The 19,034-nt window shown below is 40.7% G+C and overlaps 1 protein-coding gene across 2 annotated transcripts; it reads left to right on the top strand.

The window, feature by feature from the left end:
• The first annotated feature begins 308 nt into the window (after positions 1 to 308).
• Positions 309 to 18,853, top strand: LOC110525445 (uncharacterized). Of its 2 annotated transcripts, none has more exons than XM_090237197.1 (11): positions 309 to 677; positions 8,454 to 8,502; positions 8,741 to 14,781; positions 14,884 to 15,161; positions 15,590 to 15,708; positions 15,988 to 16,140; positions 16,419 to 16,668; positions 16,938 to 17,074; positions 17,238 to 17,461; positions 17,673 to 18,276; positions 18,383 to 18,853. In XM_090237197.1, the coding sequence occupies exons 2-11, from the start codon at positions 8,493 to 8,495 to the stop codon at positions 18,508 to 18,510; spliced, it is 7,944 nt and encodes a 2,647-aa protein (XP_090093323.1). In that variant the 5' UTR covers positions 309 to 677; positions 8,454 to 8,492; the 3' UTR covers positions 18,511 to 18,853. The 2 variants fall into 2 exon arrangements, with proteins under 2 accessions (XP_090093323.1, XP_090093322.1); XM_090237196.1 differs by having other exon boundaries at positions 14,881 to 15,161.
• Positions 18,854 to 19,034: the final 181 nt, after the last annotated feature.

Here is a 19,034-nt window from a genome sequence, read left to right as displayed (position 1 = left end):
TTTCAGTAAAGTTCATGTGGTTGACATGTTGGAAATGTTTTATAATCATAATGCAACACACTTTGAAAGGCTGTGTACAATGGTGGTCAACAACTTGACAAAAGTGATCCACTCCAATGCGCCCAATGAGAGAAGTTTCCTTAATTGTTAATTTTCTCAAAATCTAAAGACACAACCTAGATTTGAGCCAATGTTTTAAGTAGTTGAACATATTAGTACTCCAAACAAGTGAAAGTGGCAAACTGACACGTTTTAATTTTCGTCAAAAAAACTTTCTTTCGATGGTGTGTCTGATTTTGACGGCATGCACATGCGCAGTTCGGCGTGAGAGACTTTTTTGGCTAGGCAACGTCGCCATGACATCGCCTACAAGCGTTATCGGGGATTTCTATTGGAGAAGCAGTTTCTGCCTACCTTCATGATTGTACTGTCTTTGGCTTTATCGTTATCGTTGATTGACAGATTTATTTTCACTGCACGCCACCCCCTGGCACTATCGTGACTGCTAAGTTGTTTTGTGTGTAGCCCCTCAACCCCGGCGTTGCTGGTTCTCAGACGGAAGAGGACACATGAGGTTGTCGTAGGAGCGGGAAAAAATGGCGACGAACATCGACTACAGAGCTAACACATTGAGGAATCGAAAAATTGCCTGAGTCTCACCGATTCTCTGTGGAAACGTGTGAGTAGGCTATTCAATCTATTCCATTAACGTCTTTGTAAATGTTCATTGCGGGCCACGTTTTGTAGTTTTTGCTTCGTAACATTTTTCATATTTCTGAACTGGATCAATAGAAAGGCAAAGGGGGTTCCGATTCCACTCCCCTTGCAATTTTAGTTCCTGTTCGACAAGTGACAGAGCTGGGACCGAAATGGTGTAAACTTGATTGTTCACAAGTTTTGATTCTAATAAATGCAGCAAGTGTTATTTGGTAAATCTGTGCAGTTATCAGAGTTTGCTATATGTTATCAGGGGTTGCATTTAAGAGACAATCTAGATATATTATGTCAATGCAGCCAGAGCTCAGCTCAAGCTTTGGCTACCTTGCTAATACTGTTTAAGCAAATTACCCATTCTAGTATAAGGTTGCAAATGTCCAAATATTCTAGTTCACAATTTCAGAGGTGTTGTCTCGCATGTAACGGATTGTGTGCTGAAGTGTCCTATCCTTTGATCTATTGCTGGGTTGAGGATTTCAAAGGAAAGATCAACTGACATTTTGTGGTTAATCATTTTGTGGTCCTCTTCGATCTGAGGACGAGGCTTATAAACATGCAATGTCTGAAGACACACAGTGTGGCCACTTAGATGTGATTGCAAAGCAATACACAGCTCTAGATTTCTTACATACTCATATTATTATTTGATTTATTCTGCTCGCTCTAGCCCTTAACGACTTTAGCTATTAACGCAAAACCAACTTCCAAATGTGCAGACTGACAAAAATATTTTTGATAGCATGAATACTTTTTTAACTACAACAAAATGTAAATGAGTTCCCAATATATTTCAATGGCAATAAATATGCCATAGATTTACATCTGAACATTCAGGACATTTAGGTGTATCTCCTCCTACATTATTTAAACTTTGAGATGTTCAGACTGACCCAATATAGATTGTTTGCATGCAAGAATGTTGATAACATTTATACTTTTTGAACTACAAACATTACACATATTAATAAACGCTCCATAGGCTTGAATGGGAAGTATTTGGATTTGCCAAATACACCATTTCAGCTATCAATGCCAAACTAACATTGAGATGTTCAGACTGACCCAAATAAATCCTAAACTTTGATAAACTATAACTATACAAATGTGCATAAATTAGCATAAAATAACCCACCAACAGTAACTTTTGAACTATACATCTGTAGATAAACCAGCTTTCAAATGTTAATTAGCATATTAGAACAAATACCAACTCTAACCCTATCAGCTAAAAACACGAAACCAACTTTCAAATGTGCAGACAGCCCCAACTTAAATTATTTAAGAAATTATTTTTGATAGCATCCATACTTTTTGTACTAGAACAATATTTAAATGCGCTCCCAATGCATTTCAATGGCAATAAAAGGGCCATACACTTACACGGGGAACATTTTGGCACGCATCTCCACTTACACGTTTAAGCTATCAACACCAAACCAACATTGAGATGTTCAGACTGACCCAAATTAGATTGCTTGCATTCAGATTCTTTATACTATTTATACTTTTTAACTATAACTGTTTTAAATTTGCTAAAATTAACATTAACATCGCGTGCGCTGCAAAATACATTTAGAAATTTGTTATTCAATTATTGCGTCAACAAGCGTCTGCGTTGCCAGGGGCTAAAATAGAAGTCCTTTCTATATCTGACGCAGATTGCGCTGCAAGTCCTGCCTCTCCCATCTCCTCATTGGTTTATAGAAGCAGGTACCCATGTGCCATCTACTCATTGGTTATACCCACGTGGGTGATTGAAAGACGAACTGTGTTGCCGGTCGTCGTGGTAATACTATGAAAGTTTAGATGCCAATCACCATATAAATTCAAATATTAAATATGCCTGGAAGGAGGAGAGATGACTTGAAACGATTCGGTTGACCATTTTATGTGTGAATTAATTGTCGGAGTAGAGGACCTTGTGCATTTCAGGTAAAATAACAATTCAATGTTTATATCCCAGGACAAATTAGCTAGCAACAGCAAGCTAGCTAAATAGGACAAATTAGCTTGCAAGTGCAAGCTAACTAGCTAAATTTCCATAAATGTTTAATGCTTCTCGACCTGTCCCCAAATTAATGTCGATATTTGGACCTGCGTTTCGTGATCGCGCTTGGTGTAGGGGGACAAAATTAATTTATGCGCGATGGCGCATGCGCGCAACCGGTTTGGGTTCCGTGTTAGAATCACAGTAATACAGTGGTAGCTATTTAAAATGGTCCTGCTCCAATTAAGCTACAAGACCAACTTTTTATAACATTCAGGCTATCCTAACTTCAAATTCTTTAAGGTTTTTATCAACTATATACATTTTGCATAAAATAACTCACCAACAGTAACTCTTGAACTGTTCAAGCTAGAGACACCAAACCAAACTTTATCATGTTCGTGCTATCCTATCAATCAATCGACCCTTCACAAACTAGCATGCACACCATATTTTCTTCAGGAAATGTACTGTTCTGGTTAGTTATTATTCCTCCTGCTCTGGAGCTTAAACGATTTAAGCTATATATGCAAACCCAGCTTTCAAATGTGCAGACATTCCTAACTTAGATTGATTGAGAATCTTTTTGATACTATTTATTATTTTTATACTACAACCATATTTGCATAAAACTAAATGCTAGTCAATAGCCATAGACTTAAATGGTTTTAAAAAATTGAGACGCACCTCCTCTTTCACTATTTAAGCTATCAACACTAAACCAATGTTGAGATGTTCAGACTACTTAGATTGCTTGCATTTAGATTTTTGATACTATTTATAGTTTTTGAACTATAACCATTTCAAATGTGCATAAATTAACATGGATTTGAATGAGAACCATAGGAATACAGAGGTAGCTATTCAGAAAGGTTCCTGCTCCTTGGCCAATTAAGCTACAATACTAACTTTAACACATTCAAATCCTTTAAAACCTTTATCAACTACAACTATATAAATTAACAAAATAACTCACCAACAGTAACTCTTGAACCGTTCGAGCTATAGGTACCAAACCTTTTTTTCACATGTTCAGGCTATCCTATCTGACCACAACTACTGACCACAACCACACAACTACTGACCACAACTACTGACCACAACCACACAACTACTGACCACAACCACACAACTACTGACCACAACTACTGACCACAACCACACAACTACTGACCACAACTACTGACCACAACTACTGACCACAACCACACAACTACTGACCACAACCACACAACTACTGACCACAACCACACAACTACTGACAACAGCTACAGACACTACCCCAATGTTGACATGTGCAGACTGGCTCAACATAGATGGCTTCTACACAGATTTTTGCTATCATTCCTACTTCATAAGCTGGAAAGCGTGTTGTATCGTCATTCATTTAAATGGAGGAATGCAGGCCTCAACATTAACTGAAATCACTGACACAACTTTCAGAATGTTCCAACTGAAACATTTTAAGAGCTTAAAACACATTATATGGCTTATTGATTATATTGTACTCACTCTAGCCTACTATACTAGCCCACTGTAACCCACTATAATAACTCCACACCTACAAACCTCCTTAACCTTTCTGATCTCCCCATCCCGGATCCGGGATCGTGAATACAGACTCAAGCTCATTACCATAACGCAACGTTAACTATTCATGAAAATCGCAAATGAAATGAAATAAATATGCTAGCTCTCAAGCTTAGCCTTTTGTTAACAACACTGTCATCTCAGATTTTCAAAATATGCTTCTCAACCATTGCAAAAAAAGCATTTGTGTAACAGTATTGATGGCTAACGTAGCATTTAGCATTAGCATTCAGCTGGCAACATTTACACAAAAAAACAGAAAAGCATTCAAATAAAATCATTTACCTTTGAAGAACTTCAGATGTTTTCAATGAGGAGACTCTCAGATAGCAAATGTTCAGTTTTTCCTGAAAGATTATTTGTTTAGGACAAATCGCTCCGTTTTCTGCGTCACGTTTAGCTATGAAAAAACCCCTGTATCCAGGATTGTGTAAATCTATCAGCAAGCTCATTAGCATAACACAACGTTAACTATTCATGAAAATCGCAAATGAAATGAAATAAATATGCCATCTCTCAAGCTTAGCCTTTTGTAAACAACACTGTCATCTCAGATTTTCAAAATATGCTTCTCAACCATAGGAAAACAATCATTTGTGTAAAAGTAGCTAGCTAGCGTTAGCATTTAGCGTTAGCATTTAGCGTTAGCATTAGCGTAGCATCCAGCACGCAACATTTCAACAAAAACATAAAAGCCTTCAAATAAAATCATTTACCTTTGAAGAACTTCTGATGTTTTCAATGAGGATACTCTCAGTTAGATAGCAGATGCTCAGTTTTTCCAAAAAGATTATTTGTGTATTAGAAATAGCTCCGTTTTATACATCACATTTGGCTACCAAAAAAAATCCGAAAATTCAGTCCTCAAAACGCGAACTTTTTTCCAAATTAACTCCATAATATCGACTGAAAACATGGCAAACGTTGTTTAGAATCAATCATCAAGGTGTTTTTCACATATCTCTTCATTGATACATCGTTCTTGGACACATGGTTTCTCCCCTATATCAAATGGAAAAGTACGAGCAGCTGGCAATTGCGCACCGAATTCCACGCAGGACACCAGGCGGACACTTGGAAAATGTAGTCTCTTATGGTCAATCTTCCAATGATATGCCTACAAATACGTCACAATGCTGCTAAGACCTTGGGCGAACGACAGAAAGTGTAGGCTCATTCCTTGCGCAATCACAGCCATATAAGGAGACAATGGAAAACAGAGCTTCAGAAATTCTGCTAATTCCTGGTTGATGCATCATCTTGGTTTCGCCTGTAGAATGAGTTCTGTGGCACTTACAGACAAAATCTTTGCAGATTCTGAAACTTCAGAGTGTTTTCTTTCCAAAACTGTCAAGAATATGCATAGTCGATCGAGCATCTTTTCGTGACAAAATATCGCGCTTAAAACGGGAACGTTTTTTATCCAAAAATGAAATAGCGCCCCTAGAGATCTAACAGGTTAAAATAGGTCATAACTAACACACAGCCTTTGAAAACACACTACATCTTGGCCATGTTCTGTTATAATCTCCACCCGGCACAGCCAGAAGAGGACTGGCCACCCCTCATAGCCTGGTTCCTCTTTAGGTTTCTTCCTAGGTTTTGGCCTTTCTAGGGAGTTTTTCCTAGCCACCGTGCTTCTACACCTGCATTGCTTGCTGTTTGGGGTAGAGGTCGACCGATTATGATTTTCCAACGCCGATACCGATTATTGGAGGACCAATAATATTTTTATTTTTTATATATATATATTTTATTTTTGTATTATTATATATATTTTTTATTAATATTTTTTTTTAGAGATTTTTTTATTTGTAATAATTACAATTACAACAACACTGAATTAACACTTTTAACTTAATATAAAACATCAATAAAATCAATTTAGCCTCAAATAAATAATGAAACATGTTCAATTTGGTTTAAATAATGCAAAAACAAAGTGTTGGAGAAGAAAGTAATATGTGCCATGTAAAATATGTGTGCTATGTAAAATGTGTGCCATGTAAAAAAACTAACGTTTAAGTTCCTTGCTCAGAACATGAAAACATGTGAAAGTTCATGGTTCCTTTTAACATGAGACTTCAATATTCCAAGGTAAGAGGTTTTTAGGTTGTAGTTAATATAGTATTTATAGGACTATTTCTCTCTATACCATTTGTATTTCATATACCTTTGACTATTGGATGTTCTTATAGGCACTATAGTATTGCCAGTGTAACAGTATAGCTTCCGTCCCTCTCCTCGCCCCTACCTGGGCTCGAACCAGGAACACATCGACAACAGCCAAACTCGAAGCAACGTTACCCATCGCTCCACAAAAGCCGGGGCCGTTGCAACGCAGGGGGAATAACTCCTCCAAATCTAAAAGCGAGTGATGTTTGAAACAATATTAGCGCACACCCAGCTAACTAGCTAGCTAGTTCACATTGGTTACACCAGCCATTAGGCTGATAGGCTTGAAGTCATAAACAGCGATGTGCTTTCAAAGAGCTGCTGGCAAAACGCACGACAGTGCTGTTTGAATGAATGATTACGGGCCTGCTGCTGCTCAGTCAGACTGCTCTATCAAATCAGACTTAATTATAACATAATAACACACAGAAATAAAAGCCTTTGGTCATTAATATGATCAAATCTGGAAACTATCATTTAGAAAACAAAACGTTTATTATTTCAGTGAAACACGGAACCGTTCGGTATTTTATCTAACGGGTGGCATCCCTAAGTCTAAATATTCTTGTTACATTGCACAACCTTCAATGTATGTCATAATTACGTAAAATTCAGGCAAATTAGTTCGCAGTGAGCCAGGCAGCCCAAACTGTTGCATATACCCTGTCTCTGCGTGAAATGACAATTTCACCTGGTTAATATTGCCTGCTAAACTGGATTAGTAGTTATTATGATTGATTGTTTTTTATAAGATAAGTTTAATGCTAGCTAGCAATTTACCTTGGCTTCTACTGCATTCGCGTAACAGGCAGGCTACTCGTGGAGTGCAATGATTAGAGCGTTGGACTAGTTAACTGTGCGGTTGACAAGGTGCTGACAAGGTGAAAATCTGTCGTTCTGCCCCTGAACAAGGCAGTTAACCCACAGTTCCTAGGCCTTAATTGAAAATAAGAATGTGTTCTTAACTGTCTTGCCTAGTTAAATAAAGGTATACATTTTTTATTTTTTTTAAATAATCGGAAATCGGCGCCCAAAAATACAGATTTCCGATTGCTATGAAAACTTGAAATCGGCCCTAATTAATCGGCCATTCTGATTAATCGGTCGACCTCTAGTTTGGGGTTTTAGGCTGGATTTCTGTACAGCACTTTGAGATATCAGCTGATGTACGAAGGGCTATATAAATACATTTGATTTGATTACTGCTGTCACTCACAACTATTTCACAACCATAAATACTTCAAGACTAGCAAGCACACCACATTTACTTCAGTGAATGTCCTTTTCTAATTTTGTGTTCGTTTATGAATGCATGGAGTCAATTATAGCTGTTTGGATTAATGTATGCCTATGGTAAAATATGGCCTAGGCTATGTAGTGTGTTTTGCCTACATTACACTTGCCTTTCTGGAGTCACCTTATGTATTGGTGGTTCAGGACTTAAAGTTGGGCTATTAAAATAGTTATGTGCTTTTCCAAGAGGACATTCAGAGCTCGTCATCTTAAGATGCAGTTGATTATGGTTATAATGACACCATTCTTGTGTGTTGATAAGCTAAAAGTCACTACTTTTTTAGTAATGAGAATGTGATATTGTGCACAGAGACAGAACTATAAAAATATCAAACCATACGTTTTGTCTCGACCTGTGACTGTACTTGTTTAGCAACACTTTTCAGTGTGACTAACTGTACTTACAATTTATTAAATGTATACATGACAGTGAACTTGTGGGACTTCCTGCAAAAATGTTATATTCAGATCAGCTATTGGCCTAAATCCTATTCAGATAAATTACACCTATTGTCTTATTAAGTCATTTTGATCGCTTATGGAGTCGCTCAGTTATGGAGATGTTGGTAAATGTCTCTCCTTTTATCAGTTTGTTTGCATTTTGCATGTTTAGTCTGGTTTTGCTAGTGTTATGTGAGACAATGTCATCAAATTATTATGCTCCCCCATATGTTTCTCTCCCATTTGTCAGTAAAGTTCTGGGATCAAGAAACTCGCAGAGCCAGGGGAGATGGAGGAAGGTATGACTTGTTGTTCTTCAAATTTTTGACTTGTATACTCTGTAAAAAAAAAATTGCCAACAGCCTACCCCATAATACAAGTTGTTAACTGGAGAATGGTGAACTCTGTATCACCTGCCTTTTTAGGTGCTTGGTTGGTCTGATAATAGTTAGATACATAGCACATGTAATAATTCAAATCTGATACACGTATTATTCTGCAGTTGTATAGATTAAAAGCTGTTTTATACACCTACAGATTCCGGGCACCTCGACAAGTCTGATCAAATGACCCACGGTCAACCAGCCTCTCAACAATCCATGTCTCCAAGTCAGTCATTCCAGTGTAACCATTGTGTCCTCCTATTCAAATCAAAATATTTCCTCCTGGAACACATGAAGAAGGTGCATGGCATTGATGTGGATCCTTCACAAAATGATGGGAGTTCTAATCCCTCAGAGAGTTCCACACAACCTCACAGTAGCACTCTCTACAACAATTCAGAGGAGAGTTTCTCTTGCCGGCATTGTATGTTTACATCTTCCAGTTGGCCTGTTATTATCAAACATGAAAGAACAAATCACAAGGTTTTGGTAAAGGGACCTGGTAAGGGCAGGACCCTGAAAACACAGAAACTGTATTTAAGGGGTAAGCTGCTTAATGTCAAAGTGCCACTGCCAGGGAATAAGAACCAACACAATGTGTCAAGACTCCAATGCAAACAAGGGGAAGCGGGGAGATTGAATTTCCCCAAATCCAAGTCTACCTCAAAAACCATAAACATTCCTAGCTCTAGTCTATTGCTGGATAACCTGCAAACTCAAGTGGGATCCTCTAAAAATATTTCCAAATTCAAAATTGCGCATGGGTCATCTTTAAATTCCTCACAACTGAAGTTGCCCAACCTCTCAAGGCCATCACGTGCGCATGATGTGACCCTCGTGTCACATGTGCCTTTCCTTAGCTATGACCAAGACGGTGGTAAAGGTGTCTCTAAAGTAACCGAAGAGAGATCTCATACAGAAAGTGAACAGAAGGGCTCTCACTGCTGCTCACTCTGCAACTTTTCTGCAACTTGGCTAGAAGATCTTCACACTCACCAGCGAAGTGAGCACAGTTACCTTTTTTACAGCATGGGGTTAAGTCTGCTGGACGGAACAGCGACAGAACAGCGGGATCCAAAACCTGAAACGTATAATGAAATGCCACTAACGGAGCCATTGGATAATGCCACCAAGAAGAGGATGCATGATGACACCGCTTTGAGTCCTGCTAAGAAAAAGATCAAAACAAGCCCTGAAAGTACAGTCATCCAAAGCAAGCTGTCAGGGGGCACTGCTTTCACCTTTGAGGTTAGCGAGGATGAAGAGGAGGGGGATACCTGGAGAACTGAACTAGATGCCTCAGGAACTGAAAAAGATGAGCACGATCAATTGGAAAATGGAGAAAGCAGGGACAAACACAAAATACTTTATCGTTGCAAACATTGTGACTACAATCACAGGTCATCTCGCAGTTTGAGCACCCATTACCAGAGAATGCACCCATACATCAGGTATGACTTTCAGTACATCATTAATCCAGATGATTGGACTGCCACCTTCCGTTGCTTGGAGTGTCCTGTTGAGTTTGCCACCCCCGATGACCTCAAGAAGCACTATAGGGATCATCACCCAGAAGCTCCAGATGTGTTCATGATGCGATCAAATCAGCTTGATTTGGTGTACAAGTGCTTTGCCTGCCCATTCACCATTTCTAATGGCAAATACTTGAAACCCCATTACAAAAACAAACATCCAAAACTGAAAATGAGCAGTCCTTTAATGTACTGCAGTTTTACTGCCAAGCCTTCTAAAGACGAACCCTCTAAATCACATTTAGGGCAAACCTCCAGCCTAAAGAATGCAGAGGTTGTCTCTCCTGAGAGGTCTCTGACCCCATGTAAAGAAACTGTTCATATCAACTCTACACCCCCAAAAGAATGTGCTGCTTCCATGGTAGTGGATGAGGAACTGTACCACTGCAAACATTGTGCCTTCAGCAATAAGTCAGTGGTTGTTGTGCTTGCCCACTTCCAAAAAAGCCATCCGAAGGCAGGATTGACAATTGATGACATAAAACAAGAATCTCTTGCCACTTCCAGGGAAGCTAAGGACGAAACACAGTCGTCTCCTCAAAATATGGTTTTGGAACCATTCAAACTCCCAGAAGTAAAGTCCCCCAACACGTCCCTCTTTAAACCTGATGTTGCACAGGATGATGTAGAGAACGTGTTTTTCTGCCAGCATTGCAACTATGGCAACCTCACAGTGAGTGGGGTGTTGAATCACCAAAGGTCAAGACACAGTGATCTCAATGCTACTGTTGAACAGATCCATTTCCATACTGCGGAGGTTCATAGTCAAAGCAAAGTGTCACAGGGCATAGGAAAAGTCTCACATAGCACTCCCCTCCAAAAAGATTTAGCACAGGAACATGTTATAAAGCAATTCAAACTCCCAGAAGTTAAGTCTCCTAACACATCCCCTCCCATATCCAATGTTTTGCAGGCAGATGAGAGTTTGTATTTCTGCCAGTTTTGTGGCTATTGCAACCCCACAGTGAGAGGCGTTATGAATCATCAGAAGTTGAGACACAGTACTCGTAAGTCAACTGCTGAACGGATCATTAAACATACTGCTGCGATTCGTAGCAACCCCAAAGTGAGAGGGGTTTTGAATCATCAGAAGTTAAGACACAGTACTCGTAAGTCAACTGCTAAACGGATCATTAAACATACTGCTGCGATTCGTAGCAACCTCAAATTGAGAGGGGTTTTGAATCATCAGAAGTTAAGACAGAGTCATCTCAAGGTGACTGCTAATAAGGTCATCAAGCACACTGCTGAGGCTCATGTTCAAAGTGAAAAGCTTCAGTCTACTGGATTTGACTCATCAAACTCTTCTCTCAAATCCACTGTTGAGAACGAGATAGCTGACTTGTTTTTTTGCCAGTACTGCAACTATGGCAACCCCAGAGCTATAGGGGTTTTGAATCATCAGAAATTAAGACATCGTTGTCTTCAGACATCAACTAGTCAGATCCTTCAATATACATCTGAGCTTCGTAGTCAGAAAGATAAACCTCAGTCTGCTGGATTTGACTCCTCTCTCCTCACATCTGATATTGGAAATGAGGCAGGTAACTTGTTTTTCTGCCAATTTTGCAACTATGGGCATCCCTCAATGAGAGGAATGTTGAATCATCAAAAGAGAAGACACAGTGAACTCCAAACAACACCTGGCGACATCTTCAGGCATACTGCTGAGGTTGGAGGGCAAACCGAAGAATCCAAAAAGTCTAAGGGAGTCAACCTGACAAAGTCTTCTCACATCTTACCTCTTCCTCTTGTGACAGAAGAGGCTGTGTTATTCTGTCAGCTTTGCAACTATAGCAATCGAACCATGAGGGTGGTTGTGGAACATCAAAGGAAAAGACACCCAGATCTTAAAGCAACTGCTAAACAAATCCTTGAATATACCGCTATGATTTTGTCCCAAACTAGCAAATCGCCTAACTCCTCTTTCTTAACATCTGATGTTGTCCAAGAAGAGTTAGAGAAGTTCTTCTGCCAATATTGTGACTACAACAATCCCACAGTGAGGGGGATTTTTAATCATCAAAGTAAAATGCATTGTGATCTCGAAACAAATGCTGCGCAGATCTTAAGGCATACCGTTGTCGTCCGAGAGCAAACTAAAAAATCTCAGCCAAAAGCAGTGAACTCACCTCACCTCTTGTCTCATCCTCTTTTGAAGGACGAGGTTGAACATGTGTTTTTCTGTCAGCTTTGCAACTATAGCAGTTCAACGGTGATGGGGGTTTTGAATCATAAAAGGAAAAGACACCTTGATATGAAGCCAACTGCTAAGCAAATCCTTGAATATACTACTACTGTTTTGGGACAAATGAGCAAATCCCACCCAGTACGAAAAAACTCGCTAAACTCATCCCAAGAAGAAGAGAGAAAGTTGTTTTACTGCCAGCATTGTGACTATGACAATCCGACAGTAAGGGGGGTTTTGAATCATCAAAAATTAAGACATAGTGATCTGAAGGGAACTGCGGATCAGGTTGTCAGGTATACTGCAATTGTTCCCGGCCCAAATAAAAAATCAACAATGCAACAGCCTAACAGGTCCTCCATGAAAGCCTCACAATCTCGCAAGCAGAAAGCTGCACTGCTCAGGTCCTTGAAGTGCCGCAAATGCTCTTATACAACTCCCCATATATATCTTTTGAAAAGACATCTGAGGAATAACCACCAAGAGAAAGCCCCGATCACTACGATTATACATTGGGCTTACCAAGATGGCCATTTACAGGAAGGTTATCACTGTGAGTGGTGTGCTTGTTCACATACTGATGCGAAGGGACTCCTCCGGCACTACCGGCAACGTCATCCAGATAAAAAAACTGGACTTGAATCCATCATCCTGAGGTTACATGCCGGCCCTAAGACTTCTCGATCTAAAAAAACGAAGCCTAACCCAGAACACAATGAAAAACATGATCAGATTATCCTCAGGTTTGGGGATGTTCCAAAGACCACTTCATCTTTTCAGACCGGAGGAGGTGACACACAAGTCTATCCATGCAGAGCGTGTCCCTTTAAGGCTACTTCCATGGGGGGTATAAGCAGCCACTACCATGCAGTTCATCCATGGTCTGTCAAGGAAGATGGGTCTGTGTTAGATGTCATTAGTAGTAGGCAGACCCAAGAACCGGAGGTCCATGAACAGCTTGATGTTCATGAAACCTTGAGTTCAAGCGAGACATATAGGTGCCCTGTCTGTTCCGGAGAGTTCAACACCCTCCATGGTATGTCTACTCATTGTGGAAAGAAACATCCGGAATATGATTTGAAAGTCCATGAACAGCTTGGTGTTCATGACACTCCAAAGCCAAACCAGCGAAATAGGTGCCCTGTCTGTTCTGGAGAGTTCAACAACCTCCATGGTATGTTAACTCATTGTGGTAAGAAACATCCGGAATATGATACATCAACTTATGAAAGGGAACCTGAAGCGGAACCTAGTACAAGTGAGGGGACTCTGGTATTCAAGTGTTCAATCTGTCCGTATGTGAACTCTCACGCTCATGGTGTTCTAACTCACTGCCAGATGAGGCATCCAGCCGTCAAAGCCAGAACTGAGAGACTTGAACAAGAAATTGTGCACTTCACTGACCCAAATGAATGCCTGAAAGTCCGATCGGGTAAGCGGATGGGATTGGCAGGCTTCCGGTGCAATATGTGTCCAGTCATCCATGCAAAATTCAAGAAGTTGAAGGCTCACTATGAGATGGATCACAAACGATCTGCCGCAAATATATTCAAACCGGCTTTGAAACAATCCGCTGCCATTAAAAAACAATTGCTCTCCAAATACAGAGGCTCCCAGACCTCAATTGCCCAGGCTGCCATTTTAAAAAATGGGAAATCCATAGTCAAGTGCCACCTTTGCAAGTACCTTTGTGCCACTAAAAAGGGCCTTGCCTGTCATCTTCGCATTAACCACAGTACAGTGGCTCCAATTGAGGGCAAAGAGTTTTCCTACAAGTGTGCACTGTGCTCGTATACAACTTTGATTTGTAAATACCTTGCAGCCCACTATAGGAGGCAACATGGCAATGCTGCTTTCACCAACCACTTTGTTCCAGCATTCAGACCTCACCGCGTTCTTCCAAACTCACCGGACCATAAGGCTTCTTTGAGTCAGGAAACCAAATCACCTGGGGAGAAGATAAGCTGTTCTCGCTGTTTTTTCCAATGTCTTAGTGAAAAAGGCCTGGTCTCCCATTATGCGATTTGCCACCCAGGAGTCTCTCCCAGCAAGCCCAAATCTAGCAAACTTAGCCCGAATAACACAGTGCAGTCTCCCCCCAAGCCTAGAAATCATCCCCAGCAACATAAACCTGTATGCAAATTATTTGATCCACAATGTGAGAAAGGCAAAGCATTGCTTCCAGTTAAATGCAAGAAATGCGTTAAGTTATCTTTCAACTCAAATCTGCTTCTAAGTATCCACTACACCAATTTCCACAATGAAGATTTCACACAAGACTTCACTATACTTTCAAAGACTTCAGAGGATGGCACAGAGTTCTACAGATGTGGATACTGTAACCTCCAAATCCAGGGCAGTGCGGATCTCTGCTCCCATCTCGACCATCATAATGAGGAGTTTCAGAAGCTGACAAATGGACAGAAGAGGAAACAACGCCTCAGTGACCCACCGCCAAAGACCAAGCCTGTTAAGGTAAGTGGCACATAATGCAATAAAGTGCAACCCTATGCATTTTGCCCTTTATGTAGCCTATGTGATCCTCAACCGTAATAATTTATTTTTGTCTTTCAGCAGGAAAGACAAGAACTGCCCGAGGTTCTGACAGCAGAAGAATCGGACAGTCATTGGATTGTGACACAGGTGGAATCTGTTACAACAGGGATGGGTCCACTGGTGTCCCCTTCCCCTGTCCCATCGACAACAGAACCAGAGGGGGGGTCAGTAGGAGAGGAGTGCAGCCACTGCGGGCGAACTTTCATGTCTTTGAAAGGTTTACGCTCACATGAGCGGAGCCATGCAGCTACAGCAGCGCTCAAACGGCTGGACAATGTACCTCATCAACAGAAGCAGATGTGAGAGGAAGAGATTTATATTGTATATTTAAGCAATAAGGTCCAAGGGGGGGTGATTTGATTTGATATATGGCCAATATACCACAGCTAAGGGCTGTTCTTAAACACGACCCAACGCGGAGTGCATGGATACGGCCCTTAGCTGTGGTATATTGGCCATATACCACAAACCCCTGAGGTGCCTTATTGCTATTGTAAACTATTTACCAATGTAATTAGAGCAGTAAATATGTTTTGTTATTCTCGTGGTATACAGTCTGATATATCAGCATTCAGAGCTTGAACCACTCAGAGGGGAGTATTTATAGTATGTGATAGAGTCAATCTTGTAATGTTACCTTAGGTACCACCATACAACATTCGTTCTTGTTTGTATATAAACCATCTGGATAAATCAATTTGTGAAATGTCTGCTAATGTCTCTTCAGGTTTGACCGCCATATTAGACATCGACCCGGGACCATCAGACCCTTCCACTGTGGGCTCTGTCGTTACAGAACTACCATATTGAGCCTCTTGAAGAATCATCTGCTCAAAGTACATGGCGGTGAGACAGCCTTACTGCTACCGCACAGAGACAGCCTTACTGCTACCGCACAGAGACAGCCTTACTGCTACCGCACAGAGACAGCCTTACTGCTACCGCACAGAGACAGCCTTACTGCTACAGCACACTGTCATTGTCACAACTTTTCAAAGGCTTAAGAAAAAATGTATCTGTCAATTTTACAGAATCTGATACTGTATGAAATGTTAATCGAAATGACAAAAGCTGTGGAAAACATCTTAAACCTGTTTGCTTTTTTAATCTGTCTTGCTGGAGTAGCTCAGGACCCATCCAAGAACCTCCCTTCCTCCGTGACCGGTAGTGAGAACAAGGAACACACCCTGAGGGCCGCTGAAGAGACCCAGAACCTGCTAGAACCTCAAGAAGGCAACCAAATGTCTGATGATTCTGAGGAATCAGAACTCACTGAAAGCAAGTGCTCCCTTTTACATTCATTGTTTAGGATTTGAATTATTAAACTTCATGATTAGAACACTTCCTCTAAAATATGCAAATTTGTTATGCAGCATACAGACAATCAGTATAGCTACACAAACCCAGATTTTTGAAAAATACATTATGTCTTGTATATATACTCCTCAAGAGTATTTTGCCATTAGCACCTCCCCTACCTTTCTGTAAATCAGAGAAGTCATCTGCTGAGTGTCAATGTAATGTGGTACTAATATCCAGTGTATTTTCCGTTACAGAACCAGTATACTCGGAGCCCCCAGATGTCCAGAGGCAGCTCAACCACTACAGGCAGTTGGCTCAGGCCAAGGCCTCCAGCAGCCCTCCAAGCCCACAGACCACCAGCACCACTCAAGATGGCTTACTCGTCTGTGAGTTTTGTATCTACACCTCAACACACATCAAGAGTATGCGTCGACACTACATAAATCGCCACAATGGGAAAAGGCTTGTGAGGTGCAAGGACTGCTCATTTTTCACAGGCTTCAGGTAATATATTATTTCCAGAAGAATTTGCTCAAATGCCCATGCTTGCCTTTGCTGTGTCATATTTGTTGCTTAGTATACATATTCTTGCTATGTCTAAAGAATAGTGATTGAACAAGAAGCACCTGTGACACCTAGTATTGCTACATTAACTGACTCTTTAAATGATGTACAAATGCTTCTTGGTCTCAATTGTTGCCATCTATTAAGCCTCAGTATGATATATTGCCAAATTTGTGATACCATTTTTTTTCTCTGAATGCTTACATTAGGAAGAAGTTGGATATGCACATAGAGACGGCACATGCCGGTAGCCCAACAGAAGCTCCTAAGGAACTACACTGCCCTCTCTGTCTTTACCACACCAAAAACAAAAACCGCATGATCGACCACATTGTCCTCCATCGTGGTAGGTGTTCTTGTGGTATTGTTCAAATAAATCCATGCTTTATTCATCATGACACTCATTAGACACCTTTTATGTCTGTCTACCATTTATTCTGTCTTATACTTGTCAGCACCACACCTAGACTTTACACTGCTGATCCTGGTTTGTTAATTTTTTTAAACAGAGCAGCCAGTGGCCCCTATAGAGGTGCGTCGTCCGAAGCTGTCACGATATCTCGAGGGCATCGTGTTCCGCTGCCACAAGTGCACCTTCACCAGTTCCAGTGACAAGAAACTGCTACTGCACATGCTCAAGCACGACGATATCAAGCCCTACAAATGCAGACTGTGCTACTTCGACTGCACACAGCTGAGCGAGTTGGAGGCACACCTGTGCGATAAACACCAGGTTAGTGTTCTAGCTACACTCTCTTTACACCCCCTCAATCATGACTCCTATGCTAACTAGACTGTGGCTCTAATCAGAAACAGCTCCTGAGGCACAGAGGACTGTGCCTTAGGATTTAAGACTTGATGTATCAAGTCTTCTCTGTTGAGTCATTTGTCCTTCTGTATCTGATGTAAATATGTAATCTTCCTTGTGGTGTTCTCTCCGGGAGGTTGTGAGGAACCATGAGCTGGTGGGACAGGTCCATCTGGAGGAACTGGAAACAAGACTGAGCAGAGTCAACGGGGAGGGAGAAAAATTCATGGACTGTGAGGAGACCCAAGGGCAACAAGATGAGGTGAACAAATATGGCAATAAGGAGGTGGCAGAGAACACAGCCCAAAACAGTGAATTCCAGGATTTTAGTAATGACGAGAACCAAGAGGGACAATATAAGCAATCCCATGAGAAGGTAGAGGAACATTTAATGGACTGTGAGGAGGAGAACCAAGAACCTGGAGAGATGGACATAGAAGAACAAAACATCCAATATCATGAGATGCCAGTGCTTAAAGATGAAGCCTGCAACTATCACAAGATGCCAGTGCTTGAAAATGAAGAGGGCAAAGAGGAAATGCACAGTAATCATGGTGCAACACAGGAAAATGAGGAGGAGGCAGTGAAGACTGACCGTCTAAAACCTGAGTGCGATAATAAACCGGAGCATGGGTCTGAACAGGATGAAAAATATGAAGAAAACCCCAAGAGTGGCGAGAAGCAAGATCACGAGGTGGAGGAAAACAACAAGGAAAATGGCAACATATCTTCACCAAAAGGTAAGTCCATTTTGACATGCAACTATTGACATCCAATTAATCAAACTGTTTCTGGTTCCCTGTCAGGTGTTTAACTCTGCTTCTTATTCTGTTATCATTCCTGTAGATGCCGCCACTACCCTGAAGATAATTCCAGTGACCAGAAATGAGAAAGCACTTTCCTGCGAGCTCTGTGGCCGGACTCTCATGAACAGCACTGACCTGGAACGGCATGTGATGCGCCATGGCTTGTAACTCTGTGTCGGTGCAACTGATGAGGATGTATTGATACTGAGGGTGTTGCTGCTTAGAAATGGGAGACATGTCATAAGAGGGCTGCTTTTAACAGCAAGCTGATTATGTAAAGTTCAATTGAATAATGTTTTATTGTCACTTGTTGCATACTGTTTCCACCTGTAACTATTCTTGACTGGAGACACTGCAGCTATTGTTGTAAAGGACAGTCTTTTATTATTGTATATTATGTCATGCCAGAATGACTGTTCACATTTCCAACATATTGGCTGTTTTGATGCTTTGTAAATATGTTGATCTTGTTGTCTTTTAACATTTCTGTAATAAATGACTTTATCCTAGAGCTATTCTATTTCATAGATATTTCATTTGTGAAAACGCTTTTCCTCGTTTTAAGGATATGAACTATTCCTGAACCAATCAAGACAAAACATTTTAAAGGACGACAAAGCAATGATAAAATCATTGACTAGGGAAAGAAGTGCAATAGTTTTTGTAAATATGTACAATGAATGGGGAATGGT

The sequence above is a fragment of the Oncorhynchus mykiss genome, chromosome 6, assembly GCF_057628025.1.
Source record: "Oncorhynchus mykiss isolate SJ-2025 chromosome 6, ASM5762802v1, whole genome shotgun sequence".
Taxonomy (NCBI): Eukaryota; Metazoa; Chordata; class Actinopteri; order Salmoniformes; family Salmonidae; genus Oncorhynchus; species Oncorhynchus mykiss.
Note: the sequence above shows the minus strand (reverse complement) of the source record. Positions and strands in the feature narration are given on the sequence as shown.